Consider the following 25,329-nt stretch of genomic DNA (forward strand, 5'->3'; position numbering starts at 1 on the left):
GTCATGTGACCTGCTGAGCGCTTCCTTTATCCTCTCCGGTGGCTGTGTGAGGACGGCTCTCTCAGCCGCGCATGGCGTGGCTGGAAGGTTGACGCGGGAGTTTTGAAAGAGTCGCACCGAACAAGCGTCAAACTCAGCAGGAAACGATATAACACACAACTATCTTTTTTTTTTTTTGATAGACTATTTCATAGACTAATATAATTTGTTATATTCATTTACCAGTCAGTTTTACTTTGTTACAACAAGGTTTAATATGCATGGTTCTCAATGAAGCTTTCAAGGGGAATTTCATTTACTTCGTTATATCCGTGTTTCATTATATCCAGTTTCGTCAAAATGAGGCTTGAATGTATTGGCCCAATTGACACATGAATTTGGCTAGAGAATTCCATGAATTCGTATCTGCCGCAGTTTCGCATCACGGAGACTCTACGTTTAGATGAACGCCTCTCAAATTTGTTTAAAACAAAATGCGGCCGGCTCTCAAAAAGCCTTAAATAAAGTGACCTGCACATCTGTCAATGCGGCCACATCTCGCACACAAATTTAGGTTTCCGGGAGATTTTCATGGCAACCGCACGAACGGAAGCAACCGTCGAAATCCCAGAGTCTTTCGAACAATGCGGGAGACTTGGCAGGTATGTGATAACATCAATAGTACATGCTATTGTAATATAGCACAACTCCGTTTTTGTGGCCTCCGCGACTAGCTGCGAGAATGCACCATAGCCATTTGTAGAGCCCACGCTAATTTATTAATTTTACTTTTTTTCATCGGAAATATTTTTCGTAAAAGTTCAGGGAAGATTCGTGAAATCGTAAGTGCGGTCAAAATTCGTTCATATTACAGGAAAATTAGAAGAATTGGCAGGTACGCCAACTACTGACAGCAATCGTTTGCAAAACGAACCCCTGAAAGTTGAAGTGAGCATTCTGAACTGTTTTGATAACACTCTCAGCTATGTGGCCGATGTAATAATTACACATCCTTCACCTCAGTGGTCATTGTGTGGTGTGCACAACGTGCAGGTTGATGAGCTAAGGGGCAATCAAATGTAAGAAAATTAATTTCCGACACGAGTGATTGATTGATATGTGGGGGTTTAACGTCCCAAAACCACCATATTATTATGAGAGACACCGTAGTGGAGGGCTCCGAAAATTTCGACCACCTGGGGTTCTTTAATGTGCACCCAAATCTGAGCCCACGGGCCTACAACACTTCCGCCTCCATCGGAAATGCAGCCGCCACAGCCAGGATTCAATCCTGCGACCTGCAGGTCAGCAGCTGAGTACCTTAGCCACTAAACCACCGAGGCGAGGCTCCGACCTGAGTATCTAAAGTGGTGGTCACAAGTGTTGGAGTGCCATTGCTACAATACTGCATGAAGTTTCCAGAATTACCCATGACCCTCTTAGGGTAGCCTAAGAGAGCTGTGCCGTAATAAGTCTCTCTATATCTCTGCCTCACACCTTGATTGAGAAAAAATCATTGCTACACTAAGCGAAACGTACTTGATGGCATTCAGCTTCGCGAAGCACTCGTCCGCCGACAACTTGACCTGCTCGCAGTGGTGCTCAGAGGTGCGGAGGTGCGACCGAAGTTCTTCCTTCCTTGTCTCCAGATCCCGGATCTGGGCCTCGCGCTGTGCCCTTTCTTCGGCCTGCTTGCCGGTGTCCAATGTGCACAGCTCCTTTATCCGGCTCTTCAAGGCCTCGGCTTCCTTGCGCTTCCCTGCAAGCTCCCGATCGACGCGCGCAATCGCCTGCTCCTTCTCGCGCATTTGCTCCTTCTTGATGGTGTACTCCTTGCGGCCAGACATCATGGCCGGCTGCATCGCCTGGACGCGCTCGACAGCCTCGTTCAGCTTGGCCTGAAGATCCTGCTGCAGCTTGGTGTGTGCTTCGATCTTTTGCTGCAGTGGCCGTGCAGAAAAAAAAAAAAGGTCACACCACAAGCAAGCGAACCCGACAGATAATTAGGCAAGCATGGGGCGCATTATTGTAGTCTTTAGCTGCAGCGACATAATAATGACATGAATTGAAAATCTCAAGTGAGTGAAAAGTCGCCCTTTCCATCAGTGGGTTGTCCTTTTCGGTACACTTCAAGGCGGTTACTGCACGAAGCTCATGCACCTACCACAATCGAGCTGTGCTGTCTTGTGTTGCATGCTACTGTCATGTAGCTCGCATAAAACACTATATCAAAGCGAGCAAGCTTTTTTTGTAGCATCCGAACTCCCACAAGAAATTGTTCGATGCTTTTACTGGCAAATACACATTGGGTTTTGTTCAGGCCAAGTAATAAGAAAAGACGATCATTAAGAAGAAACTGGGCTGTTCAGTCTGCAGTTTTTGAACAATCTTCTGTTCATAGTCACTGCTTTTGGCCCTTCACTTGCGTGAAAGCTGATACTGGGGGTCGTGCGAACAATTGGAACCATGGAAACAAATTGTAATAATAACATCTGGGATTTTACGTCCCAAAACCACGATATGATTATGAGACACACTGCAGTGCAGGCCTCCAAAAATCTGGACCATCTGGTGTTAACGTGCACTGACAACGCACAGTACATTGGCCACAACGGTCTCATTTCCATCGACATGCGACAACCACAGCCGAGATCGAATCCGCGAACTTCGGCTCAGCAGCCGAGCACCCTGGTCATCGTTCCACCGGGGCGGTTGCGAAAACAAAATGGGAGGCATGCACTTCGGTCAGCGAACTTCTAGCTTAGCTTTCACAGAAATACATGCTATTACAAACAGAGCATGGACCAGGTATACTCTGTATGTACTGACGCTCACAGCTAATAGAAACTCCCCGTAAGGTCATTTCATTCCTAAATTGTTTCTGCGTTGGTCCACACTCACATCAACTTCGGCAATTTTCTCCTCCAGCTTCGAGAGTGCCCTGTCTTCCTTCTGGTAAGCGGCTTCAGTCTGCAGCATCACCTGTAGGTGTAGTAAAGTGTGAGCAGCAAGCATGCATCAAACACTTTTAGTGCCACGTGCATTTCATCCACTGTTAAAGGGAACACTACAGCGAGCATCATTTATATTGCCGGCCCTCTAGTAGCAAGTGGATAAGAAAACAATGTTGATGCTCGGCGCTAGTCTGTTAAAAGGAGCCAGAACGGCCAATAACCAGAAGTCTCGTGTAAATCTAATACCCGTGCCACACGGGCATAGAAAATGACATTTGGTGGCGAAGGCCTTCAGTTCCCGAATGACATTTGTTTTGCCGGCGCTGCTACACATCCAAAGCGAATGACATTTGACTTGATGATGTCGATCACAGCACCTTCCAGGTGAGAATTGAGTGAATAGCAATAAAAAAATTAAGAAGCATTTACAAGCTTCATACACATCAGATAATCATCAAATGTAGATATAAGCGTATTACGCTGTCCTAAGTTTTAGTTTCTTGCTTTGTTTTACAACGTTGCAGCCGACCGTAGCAACCTAAGCCAACACTAGTCAGATCCACAGCGTAAATAGAAAATGGCGCCTGTCGCATCGCACCTGTCGCATCTCTCAAAAGAAGATGTTCGCAGAGTTCGTTTTTTCACGGCAGCACTTGTGTGTTTCCGTGCAAAGCATCGTGCTCAAGAGCGAATAATTTTGGCGGAAGATGGATTGGTTGGCGGAAGATTGGAAAGCAAAGAATGAAAACTGATGAAAAAAGCAGAGAAAGTCACGGAGAAAGTGAACTCGATGGCGATGGCGATAAAAATACCAGTGTTGCATGCTTGTTTGGCAAAGTTTCGCTAAAGTTGACAAGCGTTTCATTATCAATACTTTATTTTCTTCGTATAACGTTCAAAGCATCTTTTTAAGACTTTAGTGCAAATAAAAGACGGGAAATTTCATTTTTAGCTCAATATGATTTGTTTTATATACTTTCAGGTAAATCGCACTTCGCGAGCTGTGTCGTCGAGAGTAGGCATTTTTCAGTCAACTGAGTTCTGGCGAAGGCAGTTGGTGGCGAATGGCATTCGAATGGCATTCGGATGAATGCCATTTTGTTCGCCCGTGTGGCACCGCGCGAATGGCAATAAATCTGAAGGCATTCGGGGGTAAATGCCATTTTTTCTGCCCGTGTGGCACGGGTATAAGCCACCATGCCACTATGCTTCTGAAAGAGAGTGAAATACAAAAAACATGCTGCGCACGCAAGTGTTCTCTTTAATTGTGGGCCTGACAGTACCTTCCATATCGCGTCCGTAATGCGAGTGTACAGACACCGTAACCATCACGTCCGCATTCATTCAACCATGCATGACATAACTGTACACCCTCCATGTTCTTGAAGGCAAACGGCCGGCATTGCCTTTATGCAATAAACATGCACATCAGTAATACTAGCATCGATTTTGCTTTTGCTCAGTTTTGCTTGCATTGATAAAGCACAATGATAAAATCTGACTAAAATAGACTCTCAGTAAAGAGAAATCTCTTGAATGAAAGAAGTGCTTCTAATGTGATTATTGATATCATACGGATTTTGCACACCTGTTTTTCTGTGAACAGACGTCCTCCTAAACATAACAGATATTTCTTTTCCTTTGAGGTTCACGAGTCTATCGCATGGACGTTTTAGTAAGTGCAACAATAAGAATGCCACCACTGCATAAAAAAGTGATAGTGTTATAGTTAAAAGGCAATCTAATGAAAAAGTACCGAGTTTCAGTTAGAAGCCAGCAGAAAAATGTCAATGGTAGTGTGCCGCAGTATTTTTTTCTACAAAGCTGTCTGGTTCTAGTAAAGTCAGATGTGAACTGAACAATGTAACTTTGCGTTGTATTACAATACGAATTCCACCACGAGACATCTCTCTTGATAAGCAGAGAAGAGTGCAAACCAGCTTACGTCTTCTTTTTCCTTGACCCTAGCCCAAAGCACCTCGGCTTTCAGCCGCTGCAGCTTCACCCTTTGGTCCTCCAAGTTCTCAAACGCTCGCCAAAGCTTTTCAAGCCGCTTCACGTCCCGTTCCAGCTCTGGTAGCAGCTGCATCACAGGAAAAGTAAAAATTGAAAAAAAAAAAAAACAAGCACGCAATCAAGCCAAGAAAACCACAAATTTTATTTGTTTTTATCCAAATTACAGGCCCAAAATGAGAATAAACAGCGCAGGCTTCAAAAAAAAAAATTTCTACAGCATTGCTGCTGGGCAGGTAAAACAAGGAATGAATAATATATACAACGAATTTCTGACCGTGAGCCTGTTCCGTGAATGTGTACCTCACTCCAATAAGGAAAAAGTTCTTAAAGATATACAGGAGACTCTCAGTAAACAAAACCTGAAGGGACCAGGAATATATGTTCCATTTAACAGGAGTTCTGTTTACTGAGAGGTGAAAATGAATGCGGAATACAAGCCCAAAACCAAGCATGGCAGAGGCAATAGTTCGGTTTAAGCAGTAAATCCGTTTAACAAATTTCCGTTTACTGAGAGCCTACTGTATACACTCAAATTTCGATATAATGAAACCGGATATGACGAAGTAAATGAAAAATAGTCTCGCAATAGACATGATTTTGGGAACATACCGCTATAACAAATTTTTGGATATAACAAACTTATTTTCGCAAAAGATGCAATTTGTTATGATGAGGTTTGAGTGTAGTTCTGGCACAGTGCTTTGTTAATGTGTGAAGTATGGCATATCACATTTTTCTATGGTTGTTAGTAATGAGACGTGCTCATCAGGACTAATAACAAGCTCCTTAGTTGGGAGCTAGAAACCAAATTGAATTTGCAGAGATTTCTTGTACAAGTTGATTGACTAACAGCATTAGCTTTCATTAGTTGCAGAGTTGCAAGCGAGAAATATAAAATTGAATATGCAAGGAAGGTGCTTTCCATCAACGTGGGAATATAAAATTTCTGTGAAGATGCATCCTTACCCCAAAGTATTCTGTTTTTTAGCAGCAACTATGAGTTAATTCTGGTAACCGGTGTTCTAAACTAGTGAAGCATGCTATTTATTCTGAGACAGTACACATTTTCAAAGAAGCAAGGCACAAAAGAATGCAGCACATGCACACATGAAAAAATGCAAACAGAAGCGCTGCATTTGCATCGATACATGCACACATGAAAAGGTGCAAACACAAGTGCTGTGTTTGTGCCTAGCAAATACAGCACTTGAGTGTGTGTCTTTTCATGTGTGCATGTTTCGTGTGCTGCTTCTTCGGAAATCATAGCTCATCAATAGTGCATACTAAACAGTAAACATGTTAGCATAACTTTTTTTACTGAAAATGGCTTTTAGAAAGTATTTGAACTATCTTCAACTGATTCTAGCGTCAACCTAAACTTATTTGCAGGTACCTTTTGCATAGACTTCTAAACGACAATGAACTCAAGGTTACTCCTAAAGTATTGTCAAAATGAATACTGTTCCGCTAGCCTGCATACTCAAGCTTCTTGTTAACTGAGAACTGGAGGCCCATAGGTCAAACCCCAAGCATGTTCCACAGCTTTTGAATGTAATCTACAAAGTCCTAGGAGTCCTGATAAGCCAATGAATCTCTTTGTGCAACATATAAATGCCAAGAACTTAAAAAGGTACAGACACAAATATTTTGGCCTCATGTTTTTTTTTTTGCTTCAATGCAGTGAGGGAAGCAACATTTTGCTTTTTGAAGGAGATTCTGGAGCAGAAAAAATGGTGCTTTGGAGCAGCCTTATGTGTTTTCGGAGCAGAAAAATATGCTATAGTAGCTTGTTCTCAACGACTCCTAAAGTCTAAAACATCACTTAAGCAACTAATAAATATTTATATTTATTATCAAACACGACGTGTGCTAGTATGCAGCTAGTAAAGAAGCAGTATAGTTGGCGTAAATCATGGGCGCGGGGGTCAAAAGATTCCGTACTTTGCTGGTGTTCAGGCTGGGGTGGACACCTCTTGCAAGTGTCCCACTTGAGATTTAACTTTAGCTTTAGTGATATAGGTTTAACTTTAGTGATATAACTAAGTTAACAGTTAAGTATTGCACTACAACTTTTTAAAGGCATTGCGTACTTTTGTTAAATGCCCCTCAGCTGGGTGAAGTATAAAATTCAAAATAAGGTGAAAAAAAAAACTGAATAGAACAATGCGATTGCTCGAGCTCGGACCCAAAGCTCGTTTTGTTTTTTTTTTCAATTTTATTTGATGCATGATTTATTACCTATAGACAGATTCGCCATAGCCTGCCGGTCTCTAGCAATATTGTGCATTCACCGAAAAACCACCCCTAGAAACTTCCGGTTTCGCTTGTTTTTGCATGGTTTTAGCATTTGTTGCTGGCCCCGGCTGCTTCTGTTCAGATGTTTTATGCGAACAAAATTATTCCGATGAAGCGTTGGCAACTCGAGCACAGCTGTGTCAAGCCAGAATGCAGTCTACATGCCTAAATTATTTTTATATGCTAGTCAAAACGTTCTGTTTTCCGACCGATGATGATAGAAAGAGCGCCTGCATTGTAGCGATCACGCGAGAAAACTGGATTCCCACTAAGAGTGCGTAGGTTTGTTCAGCACTTCATCAAAGGCAATGTAAAGCTCAGCGTAGACTGATGGCACAGAGGCTATACTCAGACGTTAGACTAGTCGGAGGCGCCCGTTTTTCGGGAACACATCATGCAGTCACTGTTGTGTTCTACCTGTGGCACTTAAGTCATGTACTGATGCATGAAATGGGCAGCAAAACGTGTAAGCTAACACCAAAATCCACCGAAAAGATGTTTGTTTTATAGTTTGAGCGATATCTATTATGTGCACATTTCGAAACAACACGGGACGCAAAGTACCCGCGCTTAACATGAATCGTCGCACAGTGCACGTCGTGGTGTGCACATTTCGTTGTCGTTGCATTTGTTTTTTTTTTTAAGCGACGCCGGCAATTAGGTTCTCACTTGTGCGAGCAAATGACTCATCGCCTGTCTTTCTGCCGCAAATGGACATCGCCGCATTCTCGCTAATGTTTATTTTGAGTGTGAACACGAACTGTAAATTTAGGTAGGTTTAACTTGAAAGTTTGATTCATGAATAGCTTACTCGTGAGTGAACCGTAATAGTTCGCGCGACCCTGCAGCCACAGTTGACGTCATTACGTCAGTACATTTTATATTGCGAGTGATTCCAATCGTCGCTTATCTTTTTAAAAGGTGCCCGGTGTGACACAGGTGCAGAAATAAGAGTTTTATCCTGAGGTTGTATGCTTAGACAAAAACTCAAATATATGTTCGGGTTCAACAAGAGGAAGTTATCCAGTTCTAGTTGAGAAGCTGAATTGAATAACTTCACAACGAATCGAGTGACTCTTCTGCATGTTGACGATGTGCGTGCGCTTTGAAGACGCAAACAGGGAAAGGACAGGCGTGCGCTGTGAATTCCCGGTCCACGTCTTCAAAACGCATCCACATTGTTGCCATGCAGAACGAACTGGCCCAATAAGTTCGCCGACAAACTTCTCCTCCAGTTTATGCTTTTTCTGTTTGTATAGGCGCGACCACTATCAGAGGCAACACGAAGAAGGGGGGAGCGCTCATCAGAACGCCACGACGGATATTTTTCGCGGCGCCCATCAGCCATACGAGCAGTGAGCCCCTTCATGTAGCCGCTAGACGTTGCTGCAAACACATCCTAAAGAATGAACCAGAAATAACAAAGCAGCAAACTGAAACACACCACGAAAAGACTGCCGGAACCATTGAAAAAGCATTGCCGGAAGTGCCACACCGGAAGTCTGCTGGGGTAGCCCGATCGGCGTGAGCCAGTTTGTTTACAAACACCGAAACCGTCTATATAAATAAATATACAGCCCATATTAAAAATATGAATGGGACACCATGGCCCGATATGTGTCACCTCTTGAGATTTTTCTAGATTTACGCCACTGAGTAGCATACCAGGATGATAGTGTATACAGCTTGCTTTTGGTTTCGCTTATGATCACGGGATGGTCCCATGGTTCAATGTCATTTCTTTTTTTTAGCTTGCCAACACCCTTCTGAAGCAGGTTTGGAGCAGTTACTAGCAAATACTGCACTTTGGAGCAATTCGAGCAGCACTTACATCACTGGTAACGTGTTCCTGAGGGCCTGGTAATCATAAAACGACACACTGTTTTCGTCAGCTTTTTCGACACACTGTTTTCGTCAGCCCGATTCGCACCTTTTCTTTCAGAGTGAGCTCTCGGTCCGTCGCCGCCCTTTCTTCATCAATCTTGCTGTACGTGGCTTGGAGCTTTTCAAGCTGTGTGGCCTTCATGAAGAACTGAAACACACACATCGCACCAACAAGTGAGCAAATGCACAGATGGCCAGAGAATGGAAAGCAACGAATAGGGTGGCAGAATAAAATTCAGCGTAGTGACTTGCACGACCTCTGGGCAATACTGCGTACGGCACTCTACAATTTTAGAATGCCCTTGAATATAATAGGAGAGGTAAAAAAAAACTTAAGTATGCCTTAATTTATGCAGCTGATTCGTTAAACGAAAATGCAGCTTATTACCGGGCTTGCACCAACAAAAAACTAGACGTACAGAATTTTTCAGAGTAGAAGTTGTTTTCAATTGAGGTTTCATAACGATATACACATTATTAGTAGACTTGTGCAATTAATCGAGCACTTGAAATATTTTAACGAACATCAACGTATTTCAATTCGCTTCGATTCAAATTTAAACTATAGGAAAATTCAAAGTATTTGAAATGAACGTTAGTCTGCATGTAAGCTCCCATAAAGGTGGTTTTATGGCAGTGAAGAAGTTCTATATCGCGGACACACTTTTACAAGAGAAGTTCACACTGCTGCGAAGTCAAGCGAAACGTGCAGTCAAGAGAAATTGCATAGGCGTCTTAACATTTCATGCTCTCTAAAATGTAGCTGCCGTGATCAGGAATCGTAAATATGCGAGATAAGACGAAGATTTCTCACATTGAACTTGTCTCGTGCACTCTTGCTCTGTAGGAAATTCCGGCTTGTTTCCTGGTTCAAGATCATCACAGGATTGTCAATCTGTTGGTGAGAATGAACAAGTTGTTAACGTCAGGCACGAGCGTCCTGTGAACTAGATGAACGACAACATAACCCTTTACATTTTTCCAATGTACTAGCATGCTGTGCCCTAACAAAATAATTTAGTTATGTGCTTTGAAAATGACACCCATAGTTTATGCAGAATGTTAGCTTGAAATCAACAATATTAGTAGGAAAAGGCCAAACCGAGCATCACTACGCAAACCACTTCTCTTGAAAGACAACAGCAATGGCATTATACTTAATCTAAATTGGTTATACCATATTTACTCACATAATACTAAGTTTTTTTTTCCCACTATTTCGGAGCTCCGAAAAAAATGTGCACAAACTACGAGGGGGGGGGGGGGGGGATTCACAAACGCATCTGCAATAATGCATATAGTCGTAACGCGCGTGGTATATACACTCAAAAAAGAAAACAAATTGGAGCACTAACGAAGTGAACCGTCGGGAACTAAAGATTGCAGGATGCAACGAAAGATTGCGTTGCAGTAATCTGCTGTGACGCGGCAGGTGTTGAGGCTATTTGTCCCGGCGCTATCGAACCGTGCGTTTAGACAATGCACCACTGCCAGATATGATCGCAGAGGCCGCAGCCGATACCCGCAACACAAAGGCACATGACCGTAGGTGACGCAGCTATTCAGTTTTTCGTCCAGTGACTCTATAGGATTTTGTCACTCTGCAACGCGCTGCAGATCCCGCAAACTTGAAAAGAACTTCCTGCAGATCCCGCAAACTTTCACCCCCAGCAGTAGTTCTTTAATTGGCATAATTAGCACACACTTTAACGAGCCAGATTCGATCATGTGGGGTCTAGGCAGAACTAGTGGCCGAGAGGTTCGATTGGGTATTGTCGTTGTGCCCGCTGTTAACGGTCTCCAAAAGCATCACCCTCCATTTCATCAATCAAGTTTGAATGCCCCATTTTCTTCAAGCTCTTCTCAACGATGCTAGGAGAACCCGGTGATACTGGAGCACCTAAGCTTTTAAGCGTAATAAAAGGTCTTTAACGGCACGAAACTTGTACTAGGCAGTGGGCATTTTTCTGCTTTCTCCGGTATCGAAAGTCACATGTTGAAGAACACACCGAAGTGCTCAGCGATGATACAGTTCCCGTTTTCTGCAAGCATAAATTTAGCAAGTGCTCAGCAATGATACAGTTCCGGTTTTCTGCAAGCATAAATTTAGCTGCATGTATAATTATACAAACACATCGTAAGGGAACAGTGAAAACATGACAGACGGATGGCGAAACCTAAACTTCCGAAATCAAACAAGTGTGCGTTGCATAGTGGACCGGCACAGATGCAGAGAACAAGCAAAACAGCGTGCTAGGCCTTTGCCCGCCTCCAATGCTGAAAATAGTCTGTGCCGTGTCGCAAGCGCACATGTTCACAGAGAAAGAGACGGAGAATTAAATGTCAGCCAACACTCGAGCAGTTTCAACGACCCATCAACAAGTTTGGGTGTTCGGGTACTGTATTCCAGGGACCCAAGTTCGGGGTAAGCCCTCAAAAGAATAGACTTCACACTCTCTGCACATTTTACGTACGACTGTGCTCGCCTGCTCAACGAGGGGCATGCCTATCCGAAGGTCTGAGGCAGTCCAAAGATTTTTCGTGCACATTGGCAAGCTGGCTCGCGCAGGACTGAGAGAGGAAAATACCATGCGAATAAACATTTTTTTCCTTTAGTAAAGCTGGCGAAATGTTAGGTGTGCACAAATGACACGATGGTGCAAATTATGCGAGAAAATACAGTGCATGGTATAGTGTGGCGAACTAGGGCTGCAGAACTCAGCAGAGTGGAGAAAGGTGCATATGAAATGGAAAATTGGCGTCCACCATTTCGTAAAACAGGACTACGAAAAAATCGATGCTTCAACATTTGCATCACTGGCTTTACTCATGACTAAAAAAGCACGCAGGTTCTGCTACCAATGGGGATTGCATCGTCACTGCACAAACAGCAGCAAAAGAGAGAATACTGCCCTCCCACTTATGTAAGAAAATGTGTGATGATTTCAACAGCCTCGCTGAAGCTACGTTGTATTGCAAGTGTTCAGCCTTGCAGCACAAAAGTCTGTCCAATACAGAGTTCAATCCCCAACATTTTTGACTGCTCTGGTTGTAAGTTTTGCAGCCATGTGGCAATATTTATTCGGTGTACAATGCACACAATGTCCTCACCCAACCACAACAAGGGCCTCTACCAATGATCAACGACTTACTCTGTGCTTTGTCACCCAACTCAGTCTCATCCCAGCTAATTTCACAATTTCATCGCTCTAGCTCACCCTTCGTCATACTCGGCCACACTTATCTCTTGGTATACATTCCCCCACTCTCAACGAGCATTAGTTATCAGTCTTTAGGGCCTGACCGGCCAAGATCCCCTTTTATCTCTCTCAATACCGATTATAATAGCAGCTACCGCTGCTGGTTACAGTCCTCCTATCACTGTGAGTTATGCCTATCCTTTTTCACTGCACTGCACGCTGCATCTCAGCCTATTCCCGAGTTTCTGTGTTATTTTCCAAGTTTCTGCCTCATGCTAAATTTGGCACAATGAAATGGAGTCACTAAAGCAGAATGCCTTCTGCTTTAGTGACTATAACAAGTTGCCAGACATGAATTAAAAATATCTAAAAAGAAGGCACTTCCATTGATTTTCCCATAAGTACACTAGAGGGACATGTGGCACTAGTATCTATAGTAGCTGCAATGCATGGAATTTCACCCAGCATGGTAACGATGGGTAGTACACAAATTTGTATAATCTTCATTCTTTCGGCTCCGTTTGGCTTCACATGGCCTGGAGCCACTTTGTCACGAGACGACAATCAGTAAATGTAAAGCAATTGCACGTCGCCACCATAGCATTTTAGCGTCACCAATTCGAATCGGGTCAAAGTTCACAACAATTGTTCTGTTATTCGAAACAACACCGAAACACAAGAATGAATGAAGCCACAAGTACGTTCAAAGCCACAAGCATGAAGACTAGGCAAATTGTGTACTACCCATCATTCGCACGGTGGCTGAGCGACTGGAATGCCAGAATCCCCTCTAACAAACTTTAGAAAACTCCACGGGTACTTTGACCAATGTTATTACCTGAATGTTGAAGTGGTCCATAATGCGAGTCAGTTCCTCTTTCTTGGTCGAAATCACAGCACCGTTGCAGGACTTGATCTTGTACTGGGACGAGCCGTCAACTGTTAATCTCCTGGTAATCAATATGGAGTCTCCATATTCGTCGTGCTTGAAGGCCTCAGTACCTTTGTTCTGAAGTCTGATAGTCACCTCTGCCGCGCTGTAAAATGAAAAAAAAAAAAAACTTTGCTTCAACTTAAGGGTTTTCAAACACCGAAACAAACAAACGAAAAAACCGAGCCCTTGAATTCCCCTCCTACGTAGTGAAGGTGTCGTTTCAGGGGACTTGATGACTTCAGGTATAATGAAGCGTTTGACAAAGTTTCCTCTAGAGCGTATGGCTTTCAGGGAGTTATCTATAAGATACCATGCGGGGATTGTGACGTTTAGTATATTGGCGAGAGTGCGAATCTCAAACCGCGTTTGAAGCAACACAAAATCGACGTCGCCAAGGGCCACACAACTGTGAACAGTTTGGCGGAACACGACAAACTGGCCACAGTACTGACTTGGTCGCAGCAGCTATCATTGCAACAAAAAGACATTTATTTGCACGTCTCCTTTTAGAATCATTCACATTCAGCCGACTAGCCACATGATAAGCACAATAAAGGGCAATCTACGCGAGATATACACCCACACTCTGCGCCACCTGACCCATAAATACCTAGCCGCATGCCCATGCTCACATCTTCAATGTGATCAAGGGACCTGTACGGTGCACAAAACGTCGATGCTTGTGTTAAACGTACACCTTGGCAAGTGTACATTTATTGTAGAAATGACTTCAGGCAGAAAAGATTTACAGGTGAGCTGCCAGCTTGCAAGAACATCATGCGCTACACCATGACAGCTGGCAAAAAACAGAACAGATTTGTCCCAAAACGTCTGTCGTTGCGAAATGATGAGGGAGGAGGGCATAATCGAGGTTCCATTTTATACAAGTATAAGAAAATATAGCGCCCTATTTGGCATCAGTGCGACAGTTTAGTGACTCAACAATAGCTATAAGGAATTAATAGTTAGAAGGGCTCTCGCTAGTGTATGCACCATTGAATCCAAATATAAGGGTGTAGTGCAGCGCCAGTGGTGGCCAGCCGGCCAGAGAGAAAGATGAGAGCTCGTGGCTTGTGGCAGCTGAAACGCTTGGGTGCTTTTGGCTGGTTGGAAGCCACAACCGCTGCTTTGCTTCGGCGCCTCGCTTTGTTTCTCAGCTGCACGCCCTCGTCTTCTCATTACAGTAGCAACGACAGCATGGCCTCGTCAGCTACCGTCACGTTTCCCTGCCCTACAGTGGTATGAAAGGACTGCCACTGCTGTAGCTAAGCTGCTAGCGCCTCGGGTGCGACAAACCTTGTCGTACAATTCTGAAATAAGCAGCCAATATGATATCATTACTTAAATAATCTCTCCCAATAATGCAAACTTTTGACAACAGCGTTGGAGAAATCGGGCCAGCTGTTTTCCCGCAAGTGAAGCTCCCACCCACAGCTATGCCATTCTAAAAAAAAAGAAAAGAAAAAAAAGGACGCACCGTTTGCCGGTTTCCACCAGGCTCTTGACACTGGTTCCACGCGAAGCAGTATTGGCCTTTCCACCAAGGCCAACAATCAGAGATGTGAGGATAGCACTCTTCCCACCTGAGAAAAAATTTTAAAAAATGAGATGAAAAAAGGACATGCAATTACGGCTACAGTCGATGGTCGGGCAAGTTGGAAAGACATACAGGATTGTTAAAGTGCGCAAGAGACAAAATAACAGTGCAAGTAAGTCACACAAAAGGACACAGTTGTCTACATCCCTGTCGCAGTAGTCATCACTGTCCTATTATGAAACACCAGCATATTGCGAGCCAATATCAAGAACTGGCAAAATTCTAGCCCAAAATACAGGCTTACTGTCAAAATGAAGTAGCGGGACATAGGTAGGTTTTCAAAGGCTTTCTAGTTTAACACAACCTGAAAGGTCGAACAAAGTACATTTCATTTGTATAGGAGAAATGAACGGAGTGCAGAGTTCAAGTAAGAAACCAATCACACTAGTGGCAGTTGTTTCATTCAAGCAGCCATTCAGCTTAAGAAATTACTGTTAACCGAGTTTTACTGTGGTTGCACTCCCCGATAGCAGATAGCATTGTAGAGCAGCTCTGCACCCCTGCAAGTACAGAGTGAGCAGCCTTTCACTATTTGAAGTCTAAGCTGACTGGTGGTGGCAAAAAGAATAGTAGAAAAATGTTTGCAAATAGAAAAATCACATGCACCTGCTGCAACAGAAGTCCAGAAACTACTCGACACATTGTAACAAAGTGCCACAATATTGTCACAAGATCTGCTCGAATGGTGTTTACCCTCAGAGACTTTAGAGGCTCTGGAATTCGAAGCAGATGGAGGTATTACTGGCTTGTGGTTGATATGGGCAAGAGACATTCAGAGCATTAATAAAAAAAGATAGATTATTGAAGCAGGCTCATTACCGGCATAAAGCAGGGTTTTCCCCATGGTGGGCAGCTGTGGAAATGCCACCCGCCACTCCACCACCAGGGGTGCAACAGCCGAAATAGATTTTGGAGCAATTTTCGGAACAGCAAAATGTTACTTTTGGAGCACTAAAATCCAAATTTGGAGCAGGTTACAGAGCTAAAAGTTCTGTAACCTGCAGAGTTCTTGTTTTATCTCGAAAGACTAAATTTAAACCAGTATGAAAAAGAAGGCTGTCATTTAAAAACTTTTAAAATATGTACAGACCATTAAACAAACCCTAAATCGTGCAAAGTGAATATAAGCACTGCTACTTCAATAAAAGTTCTACTTTGAACCACCTCATTCAGCAAACAATGATACAGTTCACATTAGCATTTGCCACACCTGTGAACTCCTTTGATTGACTCCGAGGATTGAAATGTGGATACAGCAAGATTTCGCAGTGCCAGCGACTCGCAATGCTAAACTCCGCGACAGCGAGGAGCTTTTGTTTCTGTAAAGCAGCGCGCTTGAACACAGTATCCCGCAAAACGAAACAGCAGCGATCGGCGGCCCAGCGCGTTCAAGTAGTCGCCTACTAAAAGCATGCCATAGGACTAAAGTTATGCTACGCCACACGCGTGCCAAAGAAGATAAGTCACACTGGCACATTTGTCAGTAGTCGCCACCTTGTCTTCGTCTTTTCCCTGATGATTACTTGCAACGTCATTGCTACAATCGCGCATAAGTTGGAATAACTTATAAGCCGATCTCCACACTTAACATGACGGAAAACCGTTCTAGGCAGGCACATTGTGGTGTTTGTAAGTTCAGCGGCACAGTAAAATTTTGTAGCGCAAAATGTTATCGGGGTACGCAGTTAGTACGCACTAACCGGTAAGCATAAACTGAACACTAAGGCTTAAACGGTTCGCAAATGCATTAATCTCTATGATACTCAGTCAGGAATTCGTTGCAACTACGTTTTAACCATTAGTAAGCTTGAAGCGGGTACGCTCTAATGAGGTTTGACTGTATATCTTGCACCGTGGTTTAGGGTTAGGGTCCGCACGCCCAGATCCCTGGATTGAATGATTACGCTAACTACAGAAGGCCAACATGGCTTCCATTTCTCGCTGAAACTAGTGCAACTGAAAAAATTTTCAGGCTGGAGTGTGGGCCGCTGCCCTGTGCAGCCTCGGCCTCGGCGACCAACTCTGGGCTGTCCCGGCAGGCCCGTGAGGCGGTGGTCAGGCAAGGTCTTGACGTCCCCACGCGAGAGTTGAACCCCTGCACTGTTGAACCCCTGCACCATGCATCACCATGGTTTACCACATACATTTTCGATAGACCGCACAATCCTCTGACTCATCCCACTGAAAGGGCACTCGAGAAAGCAAAACAATGCCAATTTCATGCACAACACCGGCTGATTGGGAACCTGCATAAAGGACTTTATTACAGTGACGTATTCGTTTGTATGCTCTCTGTCAACGGGCTATGCCTCCCGCCACCGGGTTACTTAAAAGTTAGAACAGATGGCCCTGGGGCCTTGAAATCGCCAATGCCAGAGGCAGTGCTCGAACACAAGCATCCTCACGTTCAATTTCTAGGTGTGAATATCGTAGTCAATGCTTATTCCCTGGAGGGGACGTGTGCGTCAAAGATACCAAAAATTAAACGGGGCTGTGTATAAAAAAACGAGAAGTTGTTTGCAAATTTGGAGCGCTTAAACTTAACAACTCCTCACCCGCCTGTTCTCAAAATGTCCAATGAAAAATTCCTGGAGGTGTTGCTTGTTAGAAACAACTCTGCAATGCAAATAAGAGGCAGTAAAGAAAAAACTGGAATTAGCCAGAAGATGGCATCTGCATATGAATGAGGTGCTTAACTAGCCCCCCATTAATGCCTCCCTTTTCACATCATACAAGTGGCTCTGACAGTGAGTTAGGTAGTGTCATCAAATATTAAAACACCTCCCTACAATATCACAATCATAGCTGGATCCATCTCACCCACCCAATTACTTTATGGACGCAAAATCGTTTCCTCTTGCGACAATATAGTACTTGTACGACGTTAACGCTCTTATAACGGTTGTTAGCACACGCACTGATTTCTACCAAAGGCGGCAATGGCCGGCAAAGCGGGCCACCATCGTCTGCCCACTCACTTCCATTCCTCCCGATGATGAAGTTTGTCTGCTCGGAGAACTTGAAGTCCAACTTGCTATGGCACATGAAGTTCTTCAAGTGCACGGACTCTATTATGCCGACGGTACGATCCAGCTGGAAAAAAACAAGAGGCGCCACATTCAGTCAAGTTTGCATATATATGAGTGCTCTTTCAATTTAGTCATATTATACAATCTGATGATGTGATCGTAACAAAGCAAAACAATTTAAATTTATGACTGGAGCAGGTGGGGTAGCCCCGTTACCGACATGATGATGGGAGCGATGTTCTCAAATAGTCACTGTCATGCACATTTTTTTTTACTTTACATTAAATACACTCGAGTCTACAACCAACAGAGCATCAGCAATATGCAAGGTTGGTCTTGTTGGTCAGGTGTTGGTCTTGAAGGCCAGGATGCCTATTGTAGCATCTTGCAAGGCATCAAAGGTAAGAAGCTACCTTATTCTTTAAAAAAAAAAAAAACAATGGTTGTTACACTATGCGGCCACAGCACAACTGTTGTCAGCACTTTTACTGCCATACTAGAGTTCAAGGCCACGTTTAGAGAAGTGCAGATATTACTCCCACCTCGTATTAAGTCAACAAACCTTTTATTTATGGCACTAAAGCTAGTTTTCATACAAAGCAGCTCGTGCAACCATTGATGGCAGTCATTTTCAGCAATAGTTCCAACAAGCACACACTGCTCATATTACAACACGAAGCATGCAGTTGCGGCTTCCGCAGTGCAAACATACGCCGGAGAAAAACATTAGTGAAGGCACTTCGTACTTCATTTAACGACCACCAACAACTGTGACTCGTTAGCCAAATGTTCTTGCCCTATTTGCCCTTTATCTCATTAATGACCACTTTGAGATCATTGCTATAGATTCAGATATTTGATGCCTTCAATTATTAGAAGCATATTGTTCTTATACACAGTAATATTATCAGCATTGATGATGCCATGATTTACATGACATATACCTTTTATTAACACATAGGACAAAATAGTCAGACTGATAAAAAAAGTATTCATTAAGTCGTATCACTGTAACCAATATCTCTTATAACATACATAGGTCATCTTGTAATAAAGCCAAAGACAGTCCTAGTTTCAATTTATTATACACAGAGGGTCATTACAACTGTGATTATTTTATTGATATTGTATGGTCATCAATATCAGACAGTGCCAGAAAGGAATGACACGTAAACTGCTTGCGAATCGAAACACAACATCAAAACCTTTAGTTTAACAACTGATATGCGCAATCGCGCAAGATAACCGCACTATATCTAATTTTGTAATGTAATTTTGGCTCTGATGTACAAGACGAAATTGCACCAGTGCGACACGCACTAGAGTGTGTAAACGAGAGTCCGTGAAAGTCTGCGGAAACAAAGTCTGCAAAAGTATGTACTTTTGTACTTTACTTAGCACTAAATTATCACTTGAAACAATCCATAAGCACTGCACGTGAAGCACTGTACCGGTCATGCTTCACATGCACAGTGGACTAAATAAATGACACATTCTGCAAATACGTACAAAGAGTACGTAAAGTGAGTTATGCTTGAACAGCCAGTTTCGAGAAGCTTGCCTGACCCCAAAGAAAGCTTCTCCATCCAAGAATGAAGACTACAAGTGCACTATGCCTGTGTTCATATTAAGCACAGTTACGACGAATGAACCAGCCCCACGCGCATACCGTAGATCATGTGTGATACGTGCAATACGAACAAGCTAGAACATCTCACCTGTGCCACAGTCTGCGACGGGCTCAGCAATGAATCCGCGACACCATTTCTGAGCCTCTTGGTATTGGATGAGACCGTCTCTTCATCCGGGTCGTGATCAACAGCCCTGTTCGATCGTTTTGACATTTTCAAGACGTCTGGCACCTGCGAACATGAAAATTAATCAAGAAATAGGGAATTTTGTATGTCAACTAGAGCAGGCTGGCGTGGATACGTCCTGCAAGGCGGGTGCATATTACGTGGCCAGGAGATCAGCAAGTGTCTAGCGCAAGAGTTGCCCCCCCCCCCCCCCCGAATGAAAAACCTCATTTTCGTTGTACGAGGAACTTTAGCCTCATGAAGCACACACACCTGTTAACCCAGGGGTTTCAAACACCGCACATGTCTACCTTTATCCCATGCTTTTTAAATTTTCTTAAGCATGTGTTTGTGAGCTATGCAAGGCACGATTGGTCTAAAACATTGTTTTCATAAGGCACCCTGTGTGGTTACGATGTAATATGACAAACACTAAACAGAAACTATATTTCAGAATCGGCATCCATATTCAAGTCATCTTGGACATCGGTATCGACATGTTGGAATCCTGGTCCCAAATAACCTTTAAAATTTCAAGGACTTTAAAGGTACCCTCGTAAGATACCGGAAAGCCCTTGTTTTACACGCAGCTTCAGGCTGTTCCTGCTTGTAACGCTTTTTTTCACCATGACTTTTCTTTTGCACTTTTTTTTTCAACATGACTAGCAGTTTGATGAAGCTCTTTGGCCAGTGTTGACAACACACCGTATGCATGACATGAAGCATATGATCAAAACACTCAATACACAGGAGAAATGTCGCCGCAAACTTCGTGCCATCGCCCAGGCATAAGTGAACAATTGCCTGCGACACAGATGCTGCTCAGTGAGACTGGCATAACCTTTAGCCAAACTTGGAGGCCACATTTACAAAACCAGCCGTTTTCTCGGTTTTCACATGAACTAGTTGAGCAATTACTCTAAAATTAACCAACTTTAGGTGTTCGAAGCACAGAGCAGTAAAGTCAAATAAGCATCGTCGTGTTTTTAGATCGCACAGACTTCACGGACCTCAGCGTCCATGAGTCCCTTTAGTTTCAAGGCGACTGCTTGTGCTGTCCCATCTTACACACTCTTACAAAATCTTTTGCGATTAAAAACACAGGGCACTTAGTAAAATCATGGACACACTGGTCAGAAGCTGATTGATAGTTCGGCATCTAGCATTAAAGAAGACTAGTTAACACAGAAAAAGTTTATATAAGTAACCGCTTGGCTCCAAGCAAATGTTGGTTTCTAAAGGCTACTTGAACATCCCGATTCATTCAACATTAGCCTCACGGTAAGTTCCAAGTTTTGATTTACACGCCCACGTGTGTACTGCAGTTTAGACCTTTTCAGCATGTCTGGGTTGCTGAAACCAGTCACAAGGAGAGTTCGAATCAGAACTTCCAAGCACAGAGTGCCTTTACAAAAATACAATAGCTAATACTGCCATGTTGGACCCACAATGCTCCCAAGGAGTGCACAGTACGTCCAACATGTCATCAAGCGAACCAGAATTAACATGGAAAGTGGAGAGTACTGTGGAGTGTTTTGTATCTGGCAATAATGAAAAAAACAATAAGCCGCGACGACGAAATAACGTTGACTCATGCGTCGACGATCGGCTGCACAGACACGTACGAACCTGGGCACGACGCATTCAAGTTTGGCGCCATTGCGAGCTGCAGGCGAACAGCTGGAAAATCGCGACACGCGCATCAAGCACAAATGCGTGAATGATACCACGTATATTTAGGCTAAAGCCTTTATATGTCTCATGCTCACATGCGTGCGTTCCCTGGTACTGCAAGGCGGTCTAGCCGGGGCGCGCTCGCGTTTCTTTTCGCGTAGCATCGCTGCGCTCAAGCGAGGCGCGCGGACCGCGTTTTAGTGTGACCAACCCCGTCTAAACAAGCACTATGGAGTGTCCTTCAATTTTTCCTCACACGCGCTGCTAAAGCAACACGGTATCGATGTCAAACACCATCACCAACCATTGCCGCCTTTTTACATCAGCTGACCCAGTACGGTTGCTCGACGCATGCCATGCTCCTTACACGAGTCGTGCGGTAACTTCAAACTTTGCGGCATGCAAACAGCAGGAAACTCGGCGAACGAACGTTAATGACGATGAATAAAGCTGAAGAACGGCCCGGGTGTCAAATGACAGCTGTATCACAGCCTCCGCACTACCATGCGAGTGCGAGCCCCTGTATCAATTATTGCACTCTTCAAGCAATAAAGTATTGCTTAGTAATAAGCTATCTTCAAAATCAGGCATTGGAGACAGCTTAAGAACAAAGGTATTGTCGATTCCATGGCATCGCAAAACTCCAACTCTCGTTTTCACAAAGACCCATTCATTGCTGCAGGTAAATCCGTCCCACTAGGTCAACGTTCACCTGTCCAAGCGCAGCTTTGAAACAAAGGCTGTGCTGTCTGGTAGATGCGACAAAAAAAAATGTAGTAAAATGCGCATACTTACCGAACAGATGGGAAGAAGGAGTTGCCGAAACCAGCCGAGAGCTCACCAAACCTCACGTTTTAGCGCTGTTTACAAGCAGTCTTTCTCGCGCGCATTGCTCGCAACAGGAACCTGCGCTCGGTCTGGCCTGGATTGAACCGGATACAACCTGTCGGGACGTGTTGAAAATGTTACGAGAAAACGCTACCTCATGTTTTGTGCAATAAAAGTTTAATTTAGGTTAGTAAATATGTTTGTAAGTTTTTAAAATGTTTTTAATTACTATTTTCTTTTTCATTACGAAAGTAAACAAAGTGGTTGTTTTTATGAGTGACTTTTTGGAGCGCGATTTTTAAATGTGGCCATTTTGAAACGCCTGAAAAAGTTTCAACGCTGCACCGCCCGGTGAATGTTGCTCAATTCAGGTGCCTGATTAAAGAAACACATATAAAATGGCAGAATGGCATTCTACGAGGCCTAGAGTTTTCAAACTCTACACAAAGAGTCGCGCGAAAATCTTCGATCAGAGCTTTATACATCCGTGTCGGGGCTGAAAACGTGTTCGTTGTGATGACCGGGGGCGGGGGGGGGGGGGGGGAGGTTTGACTTTTGCCATAGAACTTTTAGCCCCCACCCCACCTACTTGATCCAACGGGGGTGTAGTCAAAACACAACGCAAAAGATTTCCCTGCCTTCACGCCCGAGGTAACGGCCGCCGCAGCTGCACGTCTCTTTAATCCCCAATATGGCGGCCCTTCAATAATGGAGCAGTCACGACAACGTGAAAAGTAGCTGGTCATGGCGCTTTCTATAAGCGTGACATACTTATTAATCAAGTGCGCGAGTTTCGTGTTGTCTGATAATTGTTCTTCCGTACGATAAAGTTATGTGTTGACAATTTTGTCACGCAGGAACGTCCTCGAGTTACTGCACATGTCCTGCCTAACCTTTCTCTCTCACCTGTTTTCCTCTCATTTTTCCGAGCGTAGTAAGTAGAACTCGATAAAGGCGTGAGCCCACAGCCTCTCTTCGAAGTAATACATTCCTTGGGCACGCAAGAAATTAACCGCTGCACACGTGTGCACAATAGTTCAGGCGTGTCAGCACAACAGAATGGTGTGCAGGCTACATAATAGACGCTGCACTTTGGAACCATCATTTGCTGTGTGCTAAATTGTCCAACGTGCAGCTTGTCCAAAGCACGTCGACGACCACGTAATATATTAGGCCTTGAATGCTCATAACACGGAACGATTGTCCTGTCCATGGATAGATATGCGGGTCACAGAGGTTAACACACTATGCATGACGGTAAACGTAAGCTAAAACACACCAACAACTTTGTTAATTTCTTGTTCTATATTTTTATAACCCTTTGATAGTTTATCAGGCTTCTCCGGCTGAGAATAAAGGCTCTGGCTTCTACCAGCACCGCGTTTTGGTGGAGGCCAGAATTGTTTAGTCGTTCAGGTGAGCTATCTGTAACGCGGGTCTGACCCGAACCAGCACGGGAAACATGCAAACCTTAGTAGTCACATCGATGCTGCTGCTCTGTGCACTTTCTGGCCAGAATGAAGCGACTCTGCTGCCAATCTTGAGTGCGATAAAAGGCAAGCTTCTGAGTGGGCATCGAGGTACGTAGGTCTGATCATATGATAACAGTGCGACTATACGTCTAAGTGTATAATCTCGGCTGTGACAAGTTCAATGAGAACATACTTGAACAAGAAGCGAACGAAAACAATGGGACAAGAATGAACAAGGAAGCATGCGTGTGATCTTGTCGTTGATGATGATGCTCCTTGGACTATTGGCACTTACCCGCTCTGGGGCATCTGAAGAGCCGGGCCGATCGTATAGTCTGAAAATTTTTAAGTGCTAATAGAGGATACAGATACAATTTTAATGAAGCATTAAATGTAAATACTGGTTTTAACTTACACCTAATTAAGTAACCTCCAAATGATGGAAGATCATTTTACCGGAATGACGTAATGTAGAATTATTAGCGGTTGATGCAACTAATGAATCTGTTTGATACCCATATGAACTTTATTACAGCATTGCACACATTCCTCTCCAAACATCCCAGACAGGCGCCAAAAGATGACAGCAACTTGTGTTCGTTCTCGTGCCGTTCATCGTTTTCGTTCGCTTCTTGTTCAGGCACTTGGGCGGGCGCATGTTGAGGTAGGGTGCAGGGCGCTTCTACGTGTGACGTAAGGAATTGCATGACGTTGCTGGAACCTGCCTGATTACACATAATGCCCGCCAGATGGCACTACCTGCCCACGCCATCTGCGGCAATCTGCTAAAACGCTTACGCTGTTATGGTGAATATATGGCGAATCGTATGTGGCTCACAGCGCATCACCACCTAGCACCTATCGCACGCCCACCGACATGGAAAACGAAATCGCCCGCTCAACCAAGGAAGCGCTGGCCAAACCCACACAATCCATAGCAGACGCAGCAGTGGCACATCAGTTCGTCGATCACTTCCGCCAGGCAAAACTCAACGTAATATAGAAGTGTGGCAGCTTGGGCTAGTTGGTATGACACGGCGATAGTTATAGCGCGAGAACAGAACGACGACAAAGAGACAAGTAGGACACGAGCGCTCGTGTCCTTCTTGTTTTTTTTTTTTTTTTTTTTTGTCGTCGTTAGATCTGTTCTCGCGCTATAACTATGGTGGCACCATACTATAACCAACGTTTTTAGAACAATTGTTCTAAAACTCTATTGTTCTAAAAACGTTGACTATAACTACAGTGTACTAGAATAGAGGCAGTGTGCTCACTGCCCTATTCTTGCGGCGCTCCGCCGTAGCGCACTCTGTGTCGACTTCCACGATGCCCACCAGGGGCGCTGACGCTTGACGCACCTGAAAACGCGCTGACAGCGCGTTTTCAGGTGCGTCAAGCGTTTTCAGGGCGCTGTTTTCAGGGCGCTGACGTTCAGGGCGCTGAAGTTTTCAGGGCGCTGACAGCCCGAACGCTTCCGCGTTCGGGCTGTCAAGGTGGATGGACGTGTTTTTTGAGCGCTCCGGATCGACTGCGCAGATAAGTGTTTTTGCATGTTTTGAGCTTGTCTTTATAATTATAAGGCAGCGGTTGAAATCTTCGTAACAATTATTTTATGGTACGGCTTTTTCGGGGGCCAGTCACCAGGTATTTATAAGTAAGTGCGGGTGTGTG

General features: G+C 44.0%; 2 protein-coding genes across 3 annotated transcripts in view; one reads left to right on the forward strand and one right to left on the reverse strand.

Moving 5' to 3' along the window:
• The window catches only part of SMC6 (Structural maintenance of chromosomes 6), a 114,719-nt gene extending 92,428 nt beyond the window's left edge, over positions 1-22,291 (reverse strand). For both annotated transcript variants that reach the window (XM_037415186.2, XM_075873845.1), the window contains exons 1-10: positions 22,154-22,291; positions 19,607-19,750; positions 17,838-17,952; positions 14,740-14,845; positions 13,167-13,365; positions 9,943-10,023; positions 9,175-9,276; positions 4,879-5,016; positions 2,881-2,961; positions 1,519-1,919 (exon numbers count right to left, since the gene is read on the reverse strand). In XM_037415186.2, the coding sequence (XP_037271083.2) occupies positions 1,519-1,919; positions 2,881-2,961; positions 4,879-5,016; positions 9,175-9,276; positions 9,943-10,023; positions 13,167-13,365; positions 14,740-14,845; positions 17,838-17,952; positions 19,607-19,732 (1,349 nt within the window). In that variant the 5' untranslated portion in view covers positions 19,733-19,750; positions 22,154-22,291. The remainder of the gene's footprint in view (positions 1-1,518; positions 1,920-2,880; positions 2,962-4,878; positions 5,017-9,174; positions 9,277-9,942; positions 10,024-13,166; positions 13,366-14,739; positions 14,846-17,837; positions 17,953-19,606; positions 19,751-22,153) is intronic.
• Positions 22,292-23,588: 1,297 nt separating this feature from the next.
• The window catches only part of LOC142771368 (uncharacterized), a 43,261-nt gene continuing 41,520 nt past the window's right edge, over positions 23,589-25,329 (forward strand). Inside the window, exon 1 of the mRNA XM_075872844.1 lies at positions 23,589-23,766. Within this exon, the coding sequence (XP_075728959.1) occupies positions 23,649-23,766 (118 nt within the window). The 5' untranslated portion in view covers positions 23,589-23,648. The remainder of the gene's footprint in view (positions 23,767-25,329) is intronic.

The sequence above is a fragment of the Rhipicephalus microplus genome, chromosome 9, assembly GCF_043290135.1.
Source record: "Rhipicephalus microplus isolate Deutch F79 chromosome 9, USDA_Rmic, whole genome shotgun sequence".
Classification (NCBI taxonomy): Eukaryota; Metazoa; Arthropoda; class Arachnida; order Ixodida; family Ixodidae; genus Rhipicephalus; species Rhipicephalus microplus.